The sequence below is a fragment of the Oncorhynchus clarkii genome, chromosome 30, assembly GCF_045791955.1.
Source record: "Oncorhynchus clarkii lewisi isolate Uvic-CL-2024 chromosome 30, UVic_Ocla_1.0, whole genome shotgun sequence".
Taxonomy (NCBI): domain Eukaryota; kingdom Metazoa; phylum Chordata; class Actinopteri; order Salmoniformes; family Salmonidae; genus Oncorhynchus; species Oncorhynchus clarkii.
In genome coordinates this window covers 40,046,151-40,062,587 of record NC_092176.1, presented here as the reverse complement: position 1 = coordinate 40,062,587, position 16,437 = coordinate 40,046,151, and the positions used below count along the sequence as shown (strand labels likewise).

Genomic DNA, 16,437 nt, shown 5'->3' with positions numbered 1-16,437 from the left:
CTGATAGAAGACACTATGGTGAGGAGGAGATCTGATAGAAGACACCATGGTGAGGAGGAGATCTGATAGAAGACACTATGGTGAGGAGGAGATCTGATAGAAGACATTATGGTGAGGAGGAGATCTGATAGAAGACACCATGGTGAGGAGGAGATCTGATAGAAGACACTATGGTGAGGAGGAGTTCTGATAGAAGACACCATGGTGAGGAGGAGATCTGATAGAAGACACTATGGTGAGGAGGAGATCTGATAGAAGACACTATGGTAAGGAGGAGATCTGATAGAAGACACCATGGTGAGGAGGAGATCTGATAGAAGACACTATGGTGAGGAGGAGATCTGATAGAAGACACTATGGTGAGGAGGAGATCTGATAGAAGACACTATGGTGAGGAGGAGATCTGATAGAAGACACCATGGTGAGGAGGAGATCTGATAGAAGACACTATGGTGAGGAGGAGATCTGATAGAAGACACCATGGTGAGGAGGAGATCTGATAGAAGACACCATGGTGAGGAGGAGATCTGATAGAAGACACTATGGTGAGGAGGAGATCTGATAGAAGACACTATGGTGAGGAGGAGATCTGATAGAAGACACTATGGTGAGGAGGAGTTCTGATAGAAGACACCATGGTGAGGAGGAGATCTGATAGAAGACACTATGGTGAGGAGGAGATCTGATAGAAGACACTATGGTGAGGCGGGGGATCTGACAGAAGACACCATGGTGAAGAGGAGATCTGATTGAAGACACTATGGTGAGGAGGAGATCTGATAGAAGAAACTATGGTGAGGAGGAGATCTGATAGAAGACACTATGGTGAGGAGGAGATCTGATAGAAGACACTATGGTGAGGAGGAGATCTGATAGAAGACACTATGGTGAGGAGGAGATCTGATAGAAGACACCATGGTGAGGAGGAGATCTGATAGAAGACACTATGGTGAGGAGGAGATCTGATAGAAGACAATATGGTGAGGAGGAGATCTGACAGAAGACACTATGGTGAAGAGGAGATCTGATAGAAGACACTATGGTGAGGAGGAGATCTGATAGAAGACATCATGGTGAGGAGGAGATCTGATAGAAGACACTATGGTGAGGAGGAGATCTGATAGAAGACACTATGGTGAGGAGGAGATCTGACAGAAGACACTATGGTGAGGAGGAGTTCTGATAGAAGACACTATGGTGAGGAGGAGATCTGATAGAAGACACTATGGTGAGGAGGAGATCTGATTGAAGACACTATGGTGAGGAGGAGATCTGATAGAAGACACTATATGGTGAGGAGGAGATCTGATAGAAGACACTATGGTGAGGAGGAGATCTGATAGAAGACAATATGGTGAGGAGGAGATCTGATAGAAGACACTATGGTGAGGAGGAGATCTGATAGAAGACACTATGGTGAGGAGGAGATCTGATAGAAGACACTATGGTGAGGAGGAGATTTGATAGAAGACAATATGGTGAGGAGGAGATCTGATAGAAGACACTATGGTGAGGAGATCTGACAGGATGTCTCAGAAGAGAGGGGAGGTTGGATGGGATGTCTCAGAGGAAAGGGGAGGTTGGATGGAATGTCTCAGAGGAGAGGGGAGGTTGGATGGGATGTCTCAGAGGAAAGGGGAGGTTGGATGGGATGTCTCAGAGGAGAGGGGAGGTTGGATGGGATGTCTCTTGGGAGAGGGGAGGTTGGATGGGATGCCTCAGAGGAGAGGGGAGGTTGGTTCGGATGTCTCTTGGGAGAGGGGAGGTTGGACGGGATGTCTCTTGGGAGAGGGGAGGTTGGTTGGGATGTCTCAGAGGAGAGGGGAGGTTGGATGGGATGTCTCAGAGGAGATGGGAGGTTGGATGGGATGTCTCAGAGGAGAGGGGAGGTTGGTTGGGATGTCTCAGAGGAGAGGGGAGGTTGGTTGGGGTGTCTCAGAGGAGAGGGGAGGTTGGTTGGGATGTCTCAGAGGAGAGGGGAGGTTGGTTGGGATGGCTCTTGGGAGAGGGGAGGTTGGATGGGATGTATCTTGGGAGAGGGGAGGTTGGTTGGGATGTCTCTTGGGAGAGGGGAGGTTGGATGGGATGTCTCTTGGGAGAGGGGAGGTTGGTTGGGATGTCTCTTGGGAGAGGGGAGGTTGGTTGGGATGTCTCAGAGGAGATTGAAGGTTGGACTAGATGTCTCAGAGGAGAGGGGAGGTTGGATGGGATGTCTCAGAGGAAAGGGGAGGTTGGATGGAATGTCTCAGAGGAGAGGGGAGGTTGGATGGGATGTCTCAGAGGAGAGGGAAGGTTGGTTCGGATGTCTCTTGGGAGAGGGGAGGTTGGACGGGATGTCTCTTGGGAGAGGGGAGGTTGGTTGGGATGTCTCAGAGGAGAGGGGAGGTTGGATGGGATGTCTCTTGGGAGAGGGGAGGTTGGTTGGGATGTCTCTTGGGAGAGGGGAGGTTGGTTGGGATGTCTCAGAGGAGATTGAAGGTTGGACTAGATGTCTCAGAGGAGAGGGGAGGTTGGCTGGGATGTCTCAGAGGAGAGGGGAGGTTGGTTGGGATGTCTCAGAGGAGAGGGGAGGTTGGATGGGATGTCTCTTGGGATGTCTTGGGATGTCTCAGAGGAAAGGGGAGGTTGGATGGAATGTCTCAGAGGAGAGGGGAGGTTGGATGGGATGTCTCAGAGGAAAGGGGAGGTTGGATGGGATGTCTCAGAGGAGAGGGGAGGTTGGATGGGATGTCTCTTGGGAGAGGGGAGGTTGGATGGGATGTCTCAGAGGAGAGGGGAGGTTGGTTCGGATGTCTCTTGGGAGAGGGGTGGTTGGACGGGATGTCTCTTGGGAGAGGGGAGGTTGGTTGGGATGTCTCAGAGGAGAGGGGAGGTTGGATGGGATGTCTCAGAGGAGATGGGAGGTTGGATGGGATGTCTCAGAGGAGAGGGGAGGTTGGTTGGGATGTCTCAGAGGAGAGGGGAGGTTGGTTGGGGTGTCTCAGAGGAGAGGGGAGGTTGGTTGGGATGTCTCAGAGGAGAGGGGAGGTTGGTTGGGATGGCTCTTGGGAGAGGGGAGGTTGGATGGGATGTATCTTGGGAGAGGGGAGGTTGGTTGGGATGTCTCTTGGGAGAGGGGAGGTTGGATGGGATGTCTCTTGGGAGAGGGGAGGTTGGTTGGGATGTCTCTTGGGAGAGGGGAGGTTGGTTGGGATGTCTCAGAGGAGATTGAAGGTTGGACTAGATGTCTCAGAGGAGAGGGGAGGTTGGATGGGATGTCTCAGAGGAAAGGGGAGGTTGGATGGAATGTCTCAGAGGAGAGGGGAGGTTGGATGGGATGTCTCAGAGGAGAGGGGAGGTTGGTTCGGATGTCTCTTGGGAGAGGTGAGGTTGGACGGGATGTCTCTTGGGAGAGGGGAGGTTGGTTGGGATGTCTCAGAGGAGAGGGGAGGTTGGATGGGATGTCTCTTGGGAGAGGGGAGGTTGGTTGGGATGTCTCTTGGGAGAGGGGAGGTTGGTTGGGATGTCTCAGAGGAGATTGAAGGTTGGACTAGATGTCTCAGAGGAGAGGGGAGGTTGGCTGGGATGTCTCAGAGGAGAGGGGAGGTTGGTTGGGATGTCTCAGAGGAGAGGGGAGGTTGGATGGGATGTCTCTTGGGATGTCTTGGGATGTCTCAGAGGAAAGGGGAGGTTGGATGGAATGTCTCAGAGGAGAGGGGAGGTTGGATGGGATGTCTCAGAGGAAAGGGGGGGTTGGATGGGATGTCTCAGAGGAGAGGGGAGGTTGGATGGGATGTCTCTTGGGAGAGGGGAGGTTGGATGGGATGTCTCAGAGGAGAGGGGAGGTTGGTTCGGATGTCTCTTGGGAGAGGGGAGGTTGGATGGGATGTCTCTTGGGAGAGGGGAGGTTGGTTGGGATGTCTCAGAGGAGAGGGGAGGTTGGATGGGATGTCTCAGAGGAGATGGGAGGTTGGATGGGATGTCTCAGAGGAGAGGGGAGGCTGGTTGGGATGTCTCAGAGGAGAGGGGAGGTTGGTTGGGGTGTCTCAGAGGAGAGGGGAGGTTGGTTGGGATGTCTCAGAGGAGAGGGGAGGTTGGTTGGGATGGCTCTTGGGAGAGGGGAGGTTGGATGGGATGTATCTTGGGAGAGGGGAGGTTGGTTGGGATGTCTCTTGGGAGAGGGGAGGTTGGATGGGATGTCTCTTGGGAGAGGGGAGGTTGGTTGGGATGTCTCTTGGGAGAGGGGAGGTTGGTTGGGATGTCTCAGAGGAGATTGAAGGTTGGACTAGATGTCTCAGAGGAGAGGGGAGGTTGGCTGGGATGTCTCAGAGGAGAGGGGAGGTTGGTTGGGATGTCTCAGAGGAGAGGGGAGGTTGGTTGGGATGTCTCAGAGGAGATTGAAGGTTGGACGAGATGTCTCAGAGGAGAGGGGAGGTTGGACGGAATGCCCTGACAGTGTTGTTAGCTTTACATCTAGATTACTAATCAATGCAGGAGAACAGAGAGGCGAGGAAGGAGGAACGGGGCACACAACTGTTTATAAGACACCCAGCTATTCATTCAATCAATTATTCATTAATTCATTCATTGATTTGTTTGTTTGTTCACTCCTCCCTCCCTCCCCGTCCCTCCCCGTACCATCCCTCCCTCCCTGCCACCACCTCCCTCCCTCCCTCCCTCCCCCACCCCTCCCTCCCTTCCCCCCTGCCCCCCCTCCCTCCCCGTACCATCCCTCCCTCCCTCCCTCTGTATTACGTCTTACCCTCTGGAAGTCACAGTGTGGGTTGAGGCAGGTAACAGGTTTACAGATGGTGATGTCACTATAGCATGTACACTCCTGACAGGAGTCTGGTCTCCACGACGTGTTGTTCTGTGAACATAAACAACAACATTCGTGAGTCCATAAAGTCCATCATTGTAAAAAGCATTTTCGTGAGCAGTTACTGACAATGCAGCGTTTCAACTTATTCCATAGCATCTTATTCAAGTTCCCACAGAGGAGGTATGGGATATTTTACTGTGTTTCCAAGACAAAAACCATTAAAAACAAAACAGAGGCAGTTAGTTGAATAAAAAGCAGGTCAGGTTGAATTGGAATTATAATATCAAACACAGACGACACCTCCTGCGGGTTCATATTTGCGTTTCAACAGGGATTGAAGACAGCTATCGTACAGTACTCACGTCTGCTGTCAGACACTTCCCTGTGTCTTGGTCTTATTGTGACACTTACAAACACAATCGCAGCCCGACAACGTCCTGAAATAATACATCTGAGAGTGGGGCTGTTGTTTCAGAAATAAAGAGACTAAAGGCCCCCTTTGATTCTTCTGAGAAAGCAGAGTGGTTGGATGTAGTACTTCAAAAAACGTAGAGAGGGAAAACAAAAGGCTTTTTGAAAGAAAATGACAAAGTATAAATCTGATAACTCTGAATACTGAAAATAGAGTTGCTATGGTAGGAAAACCTGTACAGAACCTGACACAAAGATAGGGATTAAAGACAAATGTGCCCTGAGGTGTGTGTCTGAGAGAGAGAGAGAGAGAGAGAGAGAGAGAGAGAGCACAGAGAGAGAGAGCGCAAGAGAGAGAGAGAGAGAGAGAGAGCGCAAGAGAGAGAGAGAGAGAGAAAGGATAGAGAGAGAGAGACAGAGAGAGAGAGCGCAAGAGAGAGAGAGAGCGCAAGAGAGAGAGAGAGAGAGGAGAGAGTGAAGAGAGAGAGAGGACAGAGAGAGAGAGAGAGGGAGAGAGAGAGAGAGAGGGAGAGAGAGGGAGACAGAGAGAGAGAGAGAGAGGAGAGAGAGAAAGCACAAGAGGGAGAGAGAGAGAGACAGAGAGAGAAATACTTGAATCAGTCATAGAGCCCATTGCCCTTTATGGTTGTGAGGTCTGGGGTCCGCTCACCAACCAAGACTTCACAAAATGGGACAAACACCAAATTGAGACTCTGCATGCAGAATTCTGCAAAAATATCCTCCGTGTACAACGTAGAACACCAAATAATGCATGCAGAGCAGAGTTAGGCCGATAACCACTAATTATCAAAATCCAGAAAAGAGCCGTTAAATTCTATAACCACCTAAAAGGAAGCGATTCCCAAACCTTCCATAACAAAGCCATCACCTACAGAGAGATGAACTTGGAGAAGAGTCCCCTAAGCAAGCTGGTCCTGGGGCTCTGTTCACAAACACAAACACACCCTACAGAGCCCCAGGACAGCAGCACAATTAGACCCAACCAAATCATGAGAAAACAAAAAGATAATTACTTGACACATTGGAAAGAATTAACAAAAAAACAGAGCAAACTAGAATGCTATTTGGCCCTACACAGAGAGTACACAGTGGCAGAATACCTGACCACTGTGACTGACCCAAAATGAAGGAAAGCTTTGACTATGTACAGACTCAGTGAGCATAGCCTTGCTATTGAGAAAGACCGCCGTAGGCAGACATGGCTCTCAAGAGAAGACAGGCTATGTGCTCACTGCCACAAAATGAGGTGGAAACTGAGCTGCACTTCCTAACCTCCTGCCCAATGTATGACCATATTAGAGAGACATATTTCCCTCAGATTACACAGATCCACAAAGAATTCGAAAACAAATCCAATTTTGATAAACTCCCATTTCTACTGGGTGAAATTCCACAGTGTGCCATCACAGCAGCAAGATTTGTGACCTGTTGCCACGAGAAAAGGGCAACCAGTGAAGAACAAACACCATTGTAAATACAACCCATATTTATGCTTATTTATTTTATCTTGTGTCCTTTAACCATTTGTACATTGTTAAAACACTGTATATATATATATAATATGACATTTGTAATGTCTTTATTGTTTTGAAACTTCTGTATGTGTAATGTTTACTGTTAATTTTTATTGTTTATTTCACTTTATATATTATCTACCTCACTTGCTTTGGCAATGTTAACACATGTTTCCCATGCCAATAAAGCCCTTGAATTGAATTGAGAGAGAGAGAGTGGAGAGAGAGAGTAGAGAGAGAGAGAGTGCAAGAGGGAGAGAGAGAGAGGAGAGAGAGGAGAGCACAAGGTTATATTACAGAGACCAATCCACTAGGAACCAGATCATACAGAGTTAAACTTCAACATATAAGAATTTGTTGATTAGGCATAAACTAGTGCATACTGCCTGTTAGTTTATCTTATAGCCACGGATGAACCAAAATCTACATGTGACTCATTCCAGGAAACCAGGCGTATGTCGGCGTCACTACTTCACAGGAGAGCCATTTAAACATTTTCCCCCATCAAATTAAATCAAATCAAATGTTATTGGTCACATACACATGGTTAGCAGATGTTATTGGTCACATACACATGGTTAGCAGATGTTATTGGTCACATACACATGGTTAGCAGATGTTAATGGTCACATACACATGGTTAGCAGATGTTATTTGTCACATACACATGGTTAGCAGATGTTATTGGTCACATACACATGGTTAGCAGATGTTATTGGTCACATACACATGGTTAGCAGATGTTATTGGTCACATACACATGGTTAGCAGATGTTATTTGTCACATACACATGGTTAGCAGATGTTATTGCGAGTGTAGCGAAATGCTTGTGCTTCTAGTTCCGACAATGCAGTATTAACCAACGAGTAATCTAACCTAACAATTTCACAACAACTACCTTATACACACAAGTGTAAAGGAATGAAAGAATATGTACATAAAAATATATGACTGAGTTATGGTACAGAACGGCATAGGCAAGATGGTATAGAGTACAGTATATACATATGAGATGAGTAATGTAGGGTATGTAAACATTATATAAAGTGGCATTGTTTAAAGTGACTAGTGATACATTTTTACATCCATTTTTTTATTATTAAAGTGACTAGAGATTTGAGTCAGTATGTTGGCAGCAGCCACTCAATGTTAGTGATGGCTGTTTAACAGTCTGATGGCCTTGAGATAGAAGCTGTTTTTCAGTCTCTCGGTCCCAGCTTTGATGCACCTGTACTGACCTCGCCTTCTGGATGATAGCGGGGTGAACAGGCAGTGGCTCGGGTGGTTGATGTCCTTGTTCATCTTTTTGGCCTTCCTGTGACATCGGGTGGTGTAGGTGTCCTGGAGGGCAGGTAGTTTGCCCCCGTGATGCGTTGTGCAGACCTCACTACCCTCTGGAGAGCCTTGCGGTTGTGGGCGGAGCAGTTGCCGTACCAGGCGGTGATACAGCCCGACAGGATGCTCTTGATTGTGCCTCTGTAAAAGTTTGTGAGTGCTTTTGGTGACAAGCCGAATTTCTTCAGCCTCCTGAGGTTGAAGCTGCGCCTTCTTCACCACGCTGTCTGTGTGGGTGGACCAATTCAGTTTGTCCGTAATGTGTACGCCGAGGAACTTAAAACTTACTACCCTCTCCACTACTGTCCCGTCGATGTGGATAGGCCTTCTAGAACATGTGAACTTCCATGTGCCTCAATAACAAACTTGTATACCGTAAGTAAACATGAATACAATTCTTAAATTATGAGCCTAGTTGGTTTAGCCAAGGAAAAAGTCAGCAACCTTCCCGCTAGCCATGATTGGCTGAGATAATGAGTGGGCTGGACATGCCGAGAGATGAGTTCCGATTGGTCTGTCATGTAGCACGCTTCTGTCTATAACATGAGCTGGTCAGGATGTGTAGGGAATCCTTTCTAACACAGATTTTTTTGAAAGATATCACGTAGTAGATCTGCATAAGTGTTGCTCTCCACTTTCTGGAGGACTGAGTTTTGAAATCAGTGGAATTAGAGTATGACAGCTAAGGAGATGGGAGACAATTTTGGCATTTGATTGCACATATGCAGATGGAGTCAAAAGGAGAACACACAGAAGGCTGTTGTATAAAACACCTGTTTCTGGATTGCATCTTCAAAGTAAGGGCAACCATGGCAACCGTGACAGAGAAGAAGAAGCATCCATCCATGAGTAAGATACTCTAGCTAGCTATATTTTCAGATATTACACGTTTCTAATTTTGTCAGAAAATCATTTTTAATTTCAAGCTAAAGCTTTCTGTTAGCTCGTAAGCTAACGTTATCCGTGTGGTCTGTGTAGTAATAATATTTGTATCTCAGAGCCATTTGCTTTGCTAGTTATAACCTAATGTTAGCTAGCTAACGTTGGACCTGGTTGGTTAGCTACCTGCAGATTCATGCAGATGAGTTGTGAGTTGGGATTAAGGTTCATTGTTTAAACAAAAGACTCCACCATGCAAGTAACCATTTCAATAGAATGTTCTTCAATGTCACTGTGACAACTGCCGATAGACATAGCTGGTAAATTCGCAGAATAACTGACGAATTTACGAACGCTCAACAACTACTGAATATGGTCGGTGTCAGTAAACGTTGGCAAAAAAGCGTAATTAAATTGTTTCCAACAGCACAGTTACAGTCACCAACAACACTCTGGATAACATAAAAACAGCCTAACCAGCTCTGCTATGGTGAGTAAAATGGTCAGAGTGAGGTGTTCTCGCATTGGTGTAGAAAGTAGCTAGCAAGCTAGCCAATGTTAGCCAGTTAGCTTGGGTGCTTGACTGCTCTTGTTAGGTCAGAAAGCTCGGCTCAACTCGACTTCTCGGTCAGAGCGTCCAGTGTGCGCTCTGAATGCTCCGAGAGCGAAACGCTCAGAATTTACGAGCTCACTTTGGCACTCCAGATAAAATTTACGAACACACCCGTAGTATAAACCATCCTTTAGTCGTGAAATTGTTTGTTGTTTAGTAGATGGCCTCACGTGTGAATCCTTAAAGAGATGGGTGGGGCTAAAACTTAAGAGGGTGCGAACGATGCTGAATGGGTGTAGACAAAGGAGAGCTGCCTCGTAGGTACCAAAACATTCATAGGCCATTTTCTCAAAAAGTGAGGTTACAAGTTTATCAACTTTCAAAGCAGAATTACTTTCCCATTGTTTCTCAACTGTAGTGTATGATGTACCATTTTGTAGCTCTGAATCTCTACTTTTATCCAATGTAAAAAAAAACATTTCAAATGTAGCTATAGATGATCGAATCGAGCCGCTCGGTCACATTAACCCGTATGGGCTGTTCATATACACTACAGGACATGTCGAAACATCTCATTCCAAAATCATGGATATTAATATGGAGTTGGTCCCCCCCCTTTGCTGCTATAACAGCCTACACTCTTCTGGGAAGGCTTTCCACTAGATGTTGGAACATTGCTGCTATAACAGCCTCCACTCTTCTGGGAAGGCTTTCCACTAGATGTTGGAACATTGCTGCTATAACAGCCTCCACTCTTCTGGGAAGGCTTTCCACTAGATGTTGGAACATTGCTGCTATAACAGCCTCCACTCTTCTGGGAAGGCTTTCCACTAGATGTTGGAACATTGCTGCTATAACAGTCTCCACTCTTCTGGGAAGGCTTTCCACTAGATGTTGGAACATTGCTGCTATAACAGCCTCCACTCTTCTGGGAAGGCTTTCCACTAGATGTTGGAACATTGCTGCTATAACAGCCTCCACTCTTCTGGGAAGGCTTTCCACTAGATGTTGGAACATTGCTGCTATAACAGCCTCCACTCTTCTGGGAAGGCTTTCCACTAGATGTTGGAACATTGCTGCTATAACAGCCTCCACTCTTCTGGGAAGGCTTTCCACTAGATGTTGGAACATTGCTGCTATAACAGCCTCCACTCTTCTGGGAAGGCTTTCCACTAGATGTTGGAACATTGCTGCTATAACAGCCTCCACTCTTCTGGGAAGGCTTTCCACTAGATGTTGGAACATTGCTGCTATAACAGCCTCCACTCTTCTGGGAAGACTTTCCACTAGATGTTGGAACATTGCTGCTATAACAGCCTCCACTCTTCTGGGAAGGCTTTCCACTAGATGTTGGAACATTGCTGCTATAACAGCCTCCACTCTTCTGGGAAGGCTTTCCACTAGATGTTGCAACATTGCTGCGGGGACTTGCTTTCTTTCAGCCTCAAGATCATTAGTGAGGTTGGGCTCTGATGTTGGGGCGATTAGGCCTGGCTCGCAGTCGGCGTTCTAATTCATCCCAAATGTGTTTGAAGGGGTTGAGGTCAGGGCTCTGTGCAGGCCTTTCAAGTTCTTCCACACCGAACTCGCCAAACCATTTCTGTATGGACCTCAATTTGTGCACAGGGGCATTGTCATGCTGAAACAGGAAAGGGCCCCAAACTGTTGCCACAAAGTTGGAAGGGCAGAATCGTCTAGAATGTCATTGTATGCTACAGAGTTAAGATTTCTCTTCACTGGAACAAAAGGGCCCGAACCATGGAAAACAGCCCCAGACCATTATTCCTCCTCCACCAAACTTTACAGTTGACACTATGCATTTGGGCAGGTAGCGTTCTCCTGGCATCCGCCAAACCTCGATTAGTCTGTCAGACTGCCAGATGGTGAAGCGTGATTCATCACTCCAGAGAATGCCTTTCCACTGCTCCAGAGTCCAATGGCGGTGAGCTTTACACCACTCCAGCTGACGCTTGGTATTGTGCATGGTGATCTTAGGCTTTTGTGCAGCTGCTCGGCTGTTGTTGTGCTGATGTTGCTTTCAGAGGCAGTTTGGAACTCAGTAGTGAGTGTTGCAACCGAGGACAGATGATTTTAACTCGCTTCAGCACTCGGCGGTCCCGTTCTGTGATCTTGTGTGGCAGGCGGTATGGAGAGGGAGTGAGAGAAGGAGAGAGGGAGAGGGATGAGTGAGAGGAGGAGAGGGAGAGGTATGGAGAGGGAGGGAGAGAAGGAGAGAGGGAGAGGAATGAGGGAGAGAAGGAGAGGGAGAGGTATGGAGAGGAAGAGAAGGGAGGAGGGAGAGGAGGAGAGGGAGGGAGAGGTGGACAAATATGGAGAGGGAGGGGGAGAAGGAGACGGAGAGGAGGGAAGGATAGGAGGAGAGGTATGGAGAGAAGGAGAGGTATGGAGAAGAAGGGAGTGGAGGAAATGGAGAGAAGGGAGGGAGAGGAGAAGAGGGAGGAAAAGGAGGAGAGGGAGGAGAGGGAGGGAGAGGAGGGACAGGTTTGGATAGGAGGAGGGAGGAAAAGGAGTAGAGGGAGGAGAGGGAGGGAGAGGAGGGACATGTTTGGAGGTAGGAGAGGGAGGAAAAGGAGGAGAGGGAGGGGGAGGAGGGAGGGAGAGGAGGAGTTATATGGAGAGGGAGGGAGGGAAAGGAGGAGTGGGAGGGAGAGGAGAAGAGGGAGGGAAATGTGGAGTGGGAGGGAGAGGAGAAGAGGGAGGGAAAGGGGAGTGGGAGGGAGAGGAGAAGAGGGAGGGAAATGTGGAGTGGGAGGGAGAGGAGAAGAGGGAGGGAAAGGGGAGTGGGAGGGAGAGGAGAAGAGGGAGGGAGGGAGGGAAAGGGGGAGTGGGAGGGAGAGGAGAAGAGGGAGGGAGGGAAAGGGGGAGTGGGAGGGAGAGCTGGTGATAACATGGTTCAGAGTGACCTTCAGAAGAGTCACTCAACATAGACGTCTTAATGTTAGACCCAGCCTTAGGTCTCAGTCAATAACAACTGATTTTAGATCAGTTCTGGTTGGGTTAAATGCAGAAGACACATTTCAGTTGAATGCATTCAGTTGTCTAGGTATCCCCCTTTCCTGACCCTTTTCTCTTACGTCCTGGTTGATGGAAAATCAACCAAACTGTCCTGGGACCAGCTGTTAAGAGCATGAAAAGTAACTAAGTAAATAATGTCTTAGGAATTTAAGAGTCAAGAAAGGTCTCTGATAAATGGGGAAATTGAAACAGACCTGGGTTCAAACAGGATCTGAAATCTTCTGCATACCTCAACTGTGCTAGATTGATCTTTGCTAGCGCAATGGAACCAGCGGAATACTCTCTAAAAGTGCAACGCCAACCCATGCACTCCAGACAGCTCAAGTCAAAGCTCAAAGTATTTAAACCATTTTGAAAACTATTTGAACCCAGGTGGGAGGGAAACATTGTAACACTGAGAGCATGGCAGGGGTCTGATGAGTGTTTGGTGGGATATCCCTGTCCTGTCCTCTACTCTGCGCTCCTCACTGTGTGAGCGTCAGGAATGTAGAGCTTCTCTTTCTGGATCGGAAGGAAACCATACGTAAGGATTTCATTTGTGACATCCAATCTCCAGAATATGAATCCAGAACAGGAATCTAGAACAGGAATCCAAAACAGGAATCCAGAACATGAATCCAGAACAGGATTCCAGAACAGGAATCCAGAACAGGAATCCAGAACAGGAATCCAAAACAGGTTTTCAGAACAGGAATCCAGAACAGGAATCCAAAACAGGAATTCAGAACAGGAATCCAGAACAGGAATCCAAAACATGAATCCAAAACAGGAATCCAAAACAGGTTTTCAGAACAGGAATCCAGAACAGGAATCCAGAACAGGAATCCAAAACAGGAATCCAGAAGAGGAATCCAGAACAGAATTTCAGAGCAGGAATCCAGAACAGGAATTCAGAGAGTGATATGGAAGGAGTTGTTTTTGTGAAGAGCTATTATTTAATTTCAAGGCTACACAATGATGAAAGAAGATGGCTATACAGCAACATACAGGAAGACTGCCAAAGCTTTGTAGGGTAAATAAACTACTGTACCTCAAAATGTTACGCTATGACTTGCAGTACTCCTGGACATGCTGACTGACATTGCCTCTGTTTAGATACCTTCATAAATTCCTACAGAAACACCAGTTGAATAGACTGTGAAAGACTGGATGTTCGAAACAATAGACTGTGAAAGAATGGATGTTCGAAACAATAAAACTGTGAAAGACTGGATGTTCGAAACAATAGACTGTGAAAGAACTAGATGTTCGAAACAATAAAACTGTGAAAGACTGGATGTTCGAAACAATAGACTGTGAAAGAACTAGATGTTCAAAACAATAGACTGTGAAAGAACTAGATGTTCAAAACAATAGACTGTGAAAGAACTAGATGTTCAAAACAATAGACTGTGAAAGAACTAGATGTTCAAAACAATAGACTGTGAAAGAACTAGATGTTCAAAACAATAGACTGTGAAAGAACTAGATGTTCAAAACAATAGACTGTGAAAAAACGAATGTTCAAAACAATAGACTGTGAAAGAACTAGACGTTCAAAACAATAGACTGTGAAAGAACTAGATGTTCAAAACAATAAAACTGTGAAAGAACTAGATGTTCAAAACAATAGACTGTGAAAGAACTAGATGTTCAAAACAATAGACTGTGAAAGAACTAGATGTTCAAAACAATAAAACTGTGAAAGAACTAGATGTTCAAAACAATAGACTGTGAAAGAACTAGATGTTCAAAACAATAAAACTGTGAAAGAACTAGATGTTCAAAACAATAGACTGTGAAAGAACTAGATGTTCAAAACAATAGACTGTGAAAGAACTAGATGTTCAAAACAATAAAACTGTGAAAGAACTAGATGTTCAAAACAATAGACTGTGAAAGAACTAGATGTTCGAAACAATAGACTGTGAAAGAACTAGATGTTCAAAACAATAAAACTGTGAAAGAACTAGATGTTCAAAACAATAGACTGTGAAAGAACTAGATGTTCGAAACATAAATGCACCGTAGATCACTTAAACATCACCTCCAATCAGAAACAAAAGTCTTACTAAACCCCACAAAATGAGTCACGGAGTGTCACCACACTTTTCCTTTTAGAACCAAAAAGGGTTCTATCGCTTGATACAACGTTAAAACAATTACTAACATTTAAATATAGAACCCCAAGGGTTCTTCTTCACTGAACCAAACATAGAACCCTGCATGGTGAAATCATTATTTAGTTAAGAATACAATATAAAAAATAAAAATTAAATCATGAACAAAAGAATACCAGCATAGTTTTTAAGGTTTTATTGTCATTATATGTAAACATGGTTTGGAAATATGCACTGGTGGCCAGGAAGGCATCTGTTTGATTGATTGATGGGACAAGTCGTACCAACTCCGGCTGACTTCTCTATAGAGCAGTACAGTATAGGTTGTCTGGCTGACTTCTCTATAGAACAGTACAGTATGGGTTGTCTGGCTGACTTCTCTATAGAACAGTACAGTATGGGTTGTCTGGCTGACTTCTCTATAGAACAGTACAGTATGGGTTGTCTGGCTGACTTCTCTATAGAACAGTACAGTATGGGTTGTCTGGCTGACTTCTCTATAGAACAGTACAGTATGGGTTGTCTGGCTGACTTCTCTATAGAACATTACAGTATGGGTTGTCTGGCTGACTTCTCTATAGAACAGTATAGTATGGGTTGTCTGGCTGACTTCTCTATAGAACAGTACAGTATGGGTTATTGTCTGGCTGACTTCTCTATAGAACAGTACAGTATGGGTTGTTGTCTGGCAGACTTCTCTATAGAACAGTACAGTATGGGTTATTGTCTGGCTGACTTCTCTATAGAACAGTACAGTATGGGTTGTTGTCTGGCAGACTTCTCTATAGAACAGTACAGTATGGGTTATTGTCTGGCTGACTTCTCTATAGAACAGTACAGTATGGGTTGTTGTCTGGCTGACTTCTCTATAGAACAGTACAGTATGGGTTGTCTGGCTGACTTCTCTATAGAACAGTACAGCATGGGTTGTCTGGCTGACTTCTCTATGGAACAGTACAGTATGGGTTGTCTGGCTGACTTCTCTATAGAACAGTACAGTATGGGTTGTCTGGCTGACTTCTCTATAGAACAGTATAGTATGGGTTGTCTGGCTGACTTCTCTATAGAACAGTACAGTATGGGTTATTGTCTGGCTGACTTCTCTATAGAACAGTACAGTATGGGTTGTTGTCTGGCAGACTTCTCTATAGAACAGTACAGTATGGGTTATTGTCTGGCTGACTTCTCTATAGAACAGTACAGTATGGGTTGTTGTCTGGCAGACTTCTCTATAGAACAGTACAGTATGGGTTGTTGTCTGGCTGACTTCTCTATAGAACAGTACAGTATGGATTGTCTGGCAGACTTCTCTATAGAACAGTACAGTATGGGTTGTTGTCTGGCTGACTTCTCTATAGAACAGTACAGTATGGATTGTCTGGCAGACTTCTCTATAGAACAGTACTGTATGGGTCGTCTGGCTGACTTCTCTATAGAACAGTACAGTATGGATTGTCTGGCAGACTTCTCTATAGAACAGTACAGTATGGGTTGTCTGGCAGACTTCTCTATAGAACAGTACAGTATGGGTTATTGTCTGGCTGGTTCCTGAGAAGAAGAACAAAGGAGCATAAACATGAGTTAATCTTCAGGAATAAACATGAGTTAATCCTCAGGAATAAACATGGGTTTATTAAATCAAAAGATAGAATGACAACTTGCATGCAGTTGTTGTCAGCAACAGCCGGAAGAGAGATCCTCTGTCTCTGATCGTTCTGGGTTACTGCCAGACTGAGACAGACATAGATAGTGTGTTAAAAATCATGTCATGAATAACTAGACTTTTG

General features: G+C 45.8%; 1 protein-coding gene across 1 annotated transcript in view; it reads right to left on the bottom strand.

Moving 5' to 3' along the window:
• LOC139389341 (extracellular matrix organizing protein FRAS1-like) overlaps nucleotides 1-16,437 on the bottom strand; it is a 342,095-nt gene that overhangs the window by 204,625 nt on the left and 121,033 nt on the right. Inside the window, exon 3 of the mRNA XM_071136017.1 lies at nucleotides 4,742-4,849. Coding sequence (XP_070992118.1) covers nucleotides 4,742-4,849 — 108 coding nt within the window. The remainder of the gene's footprint in view (nucleotides 1-4,741; nucleotides 4,850-16,437) is intronic.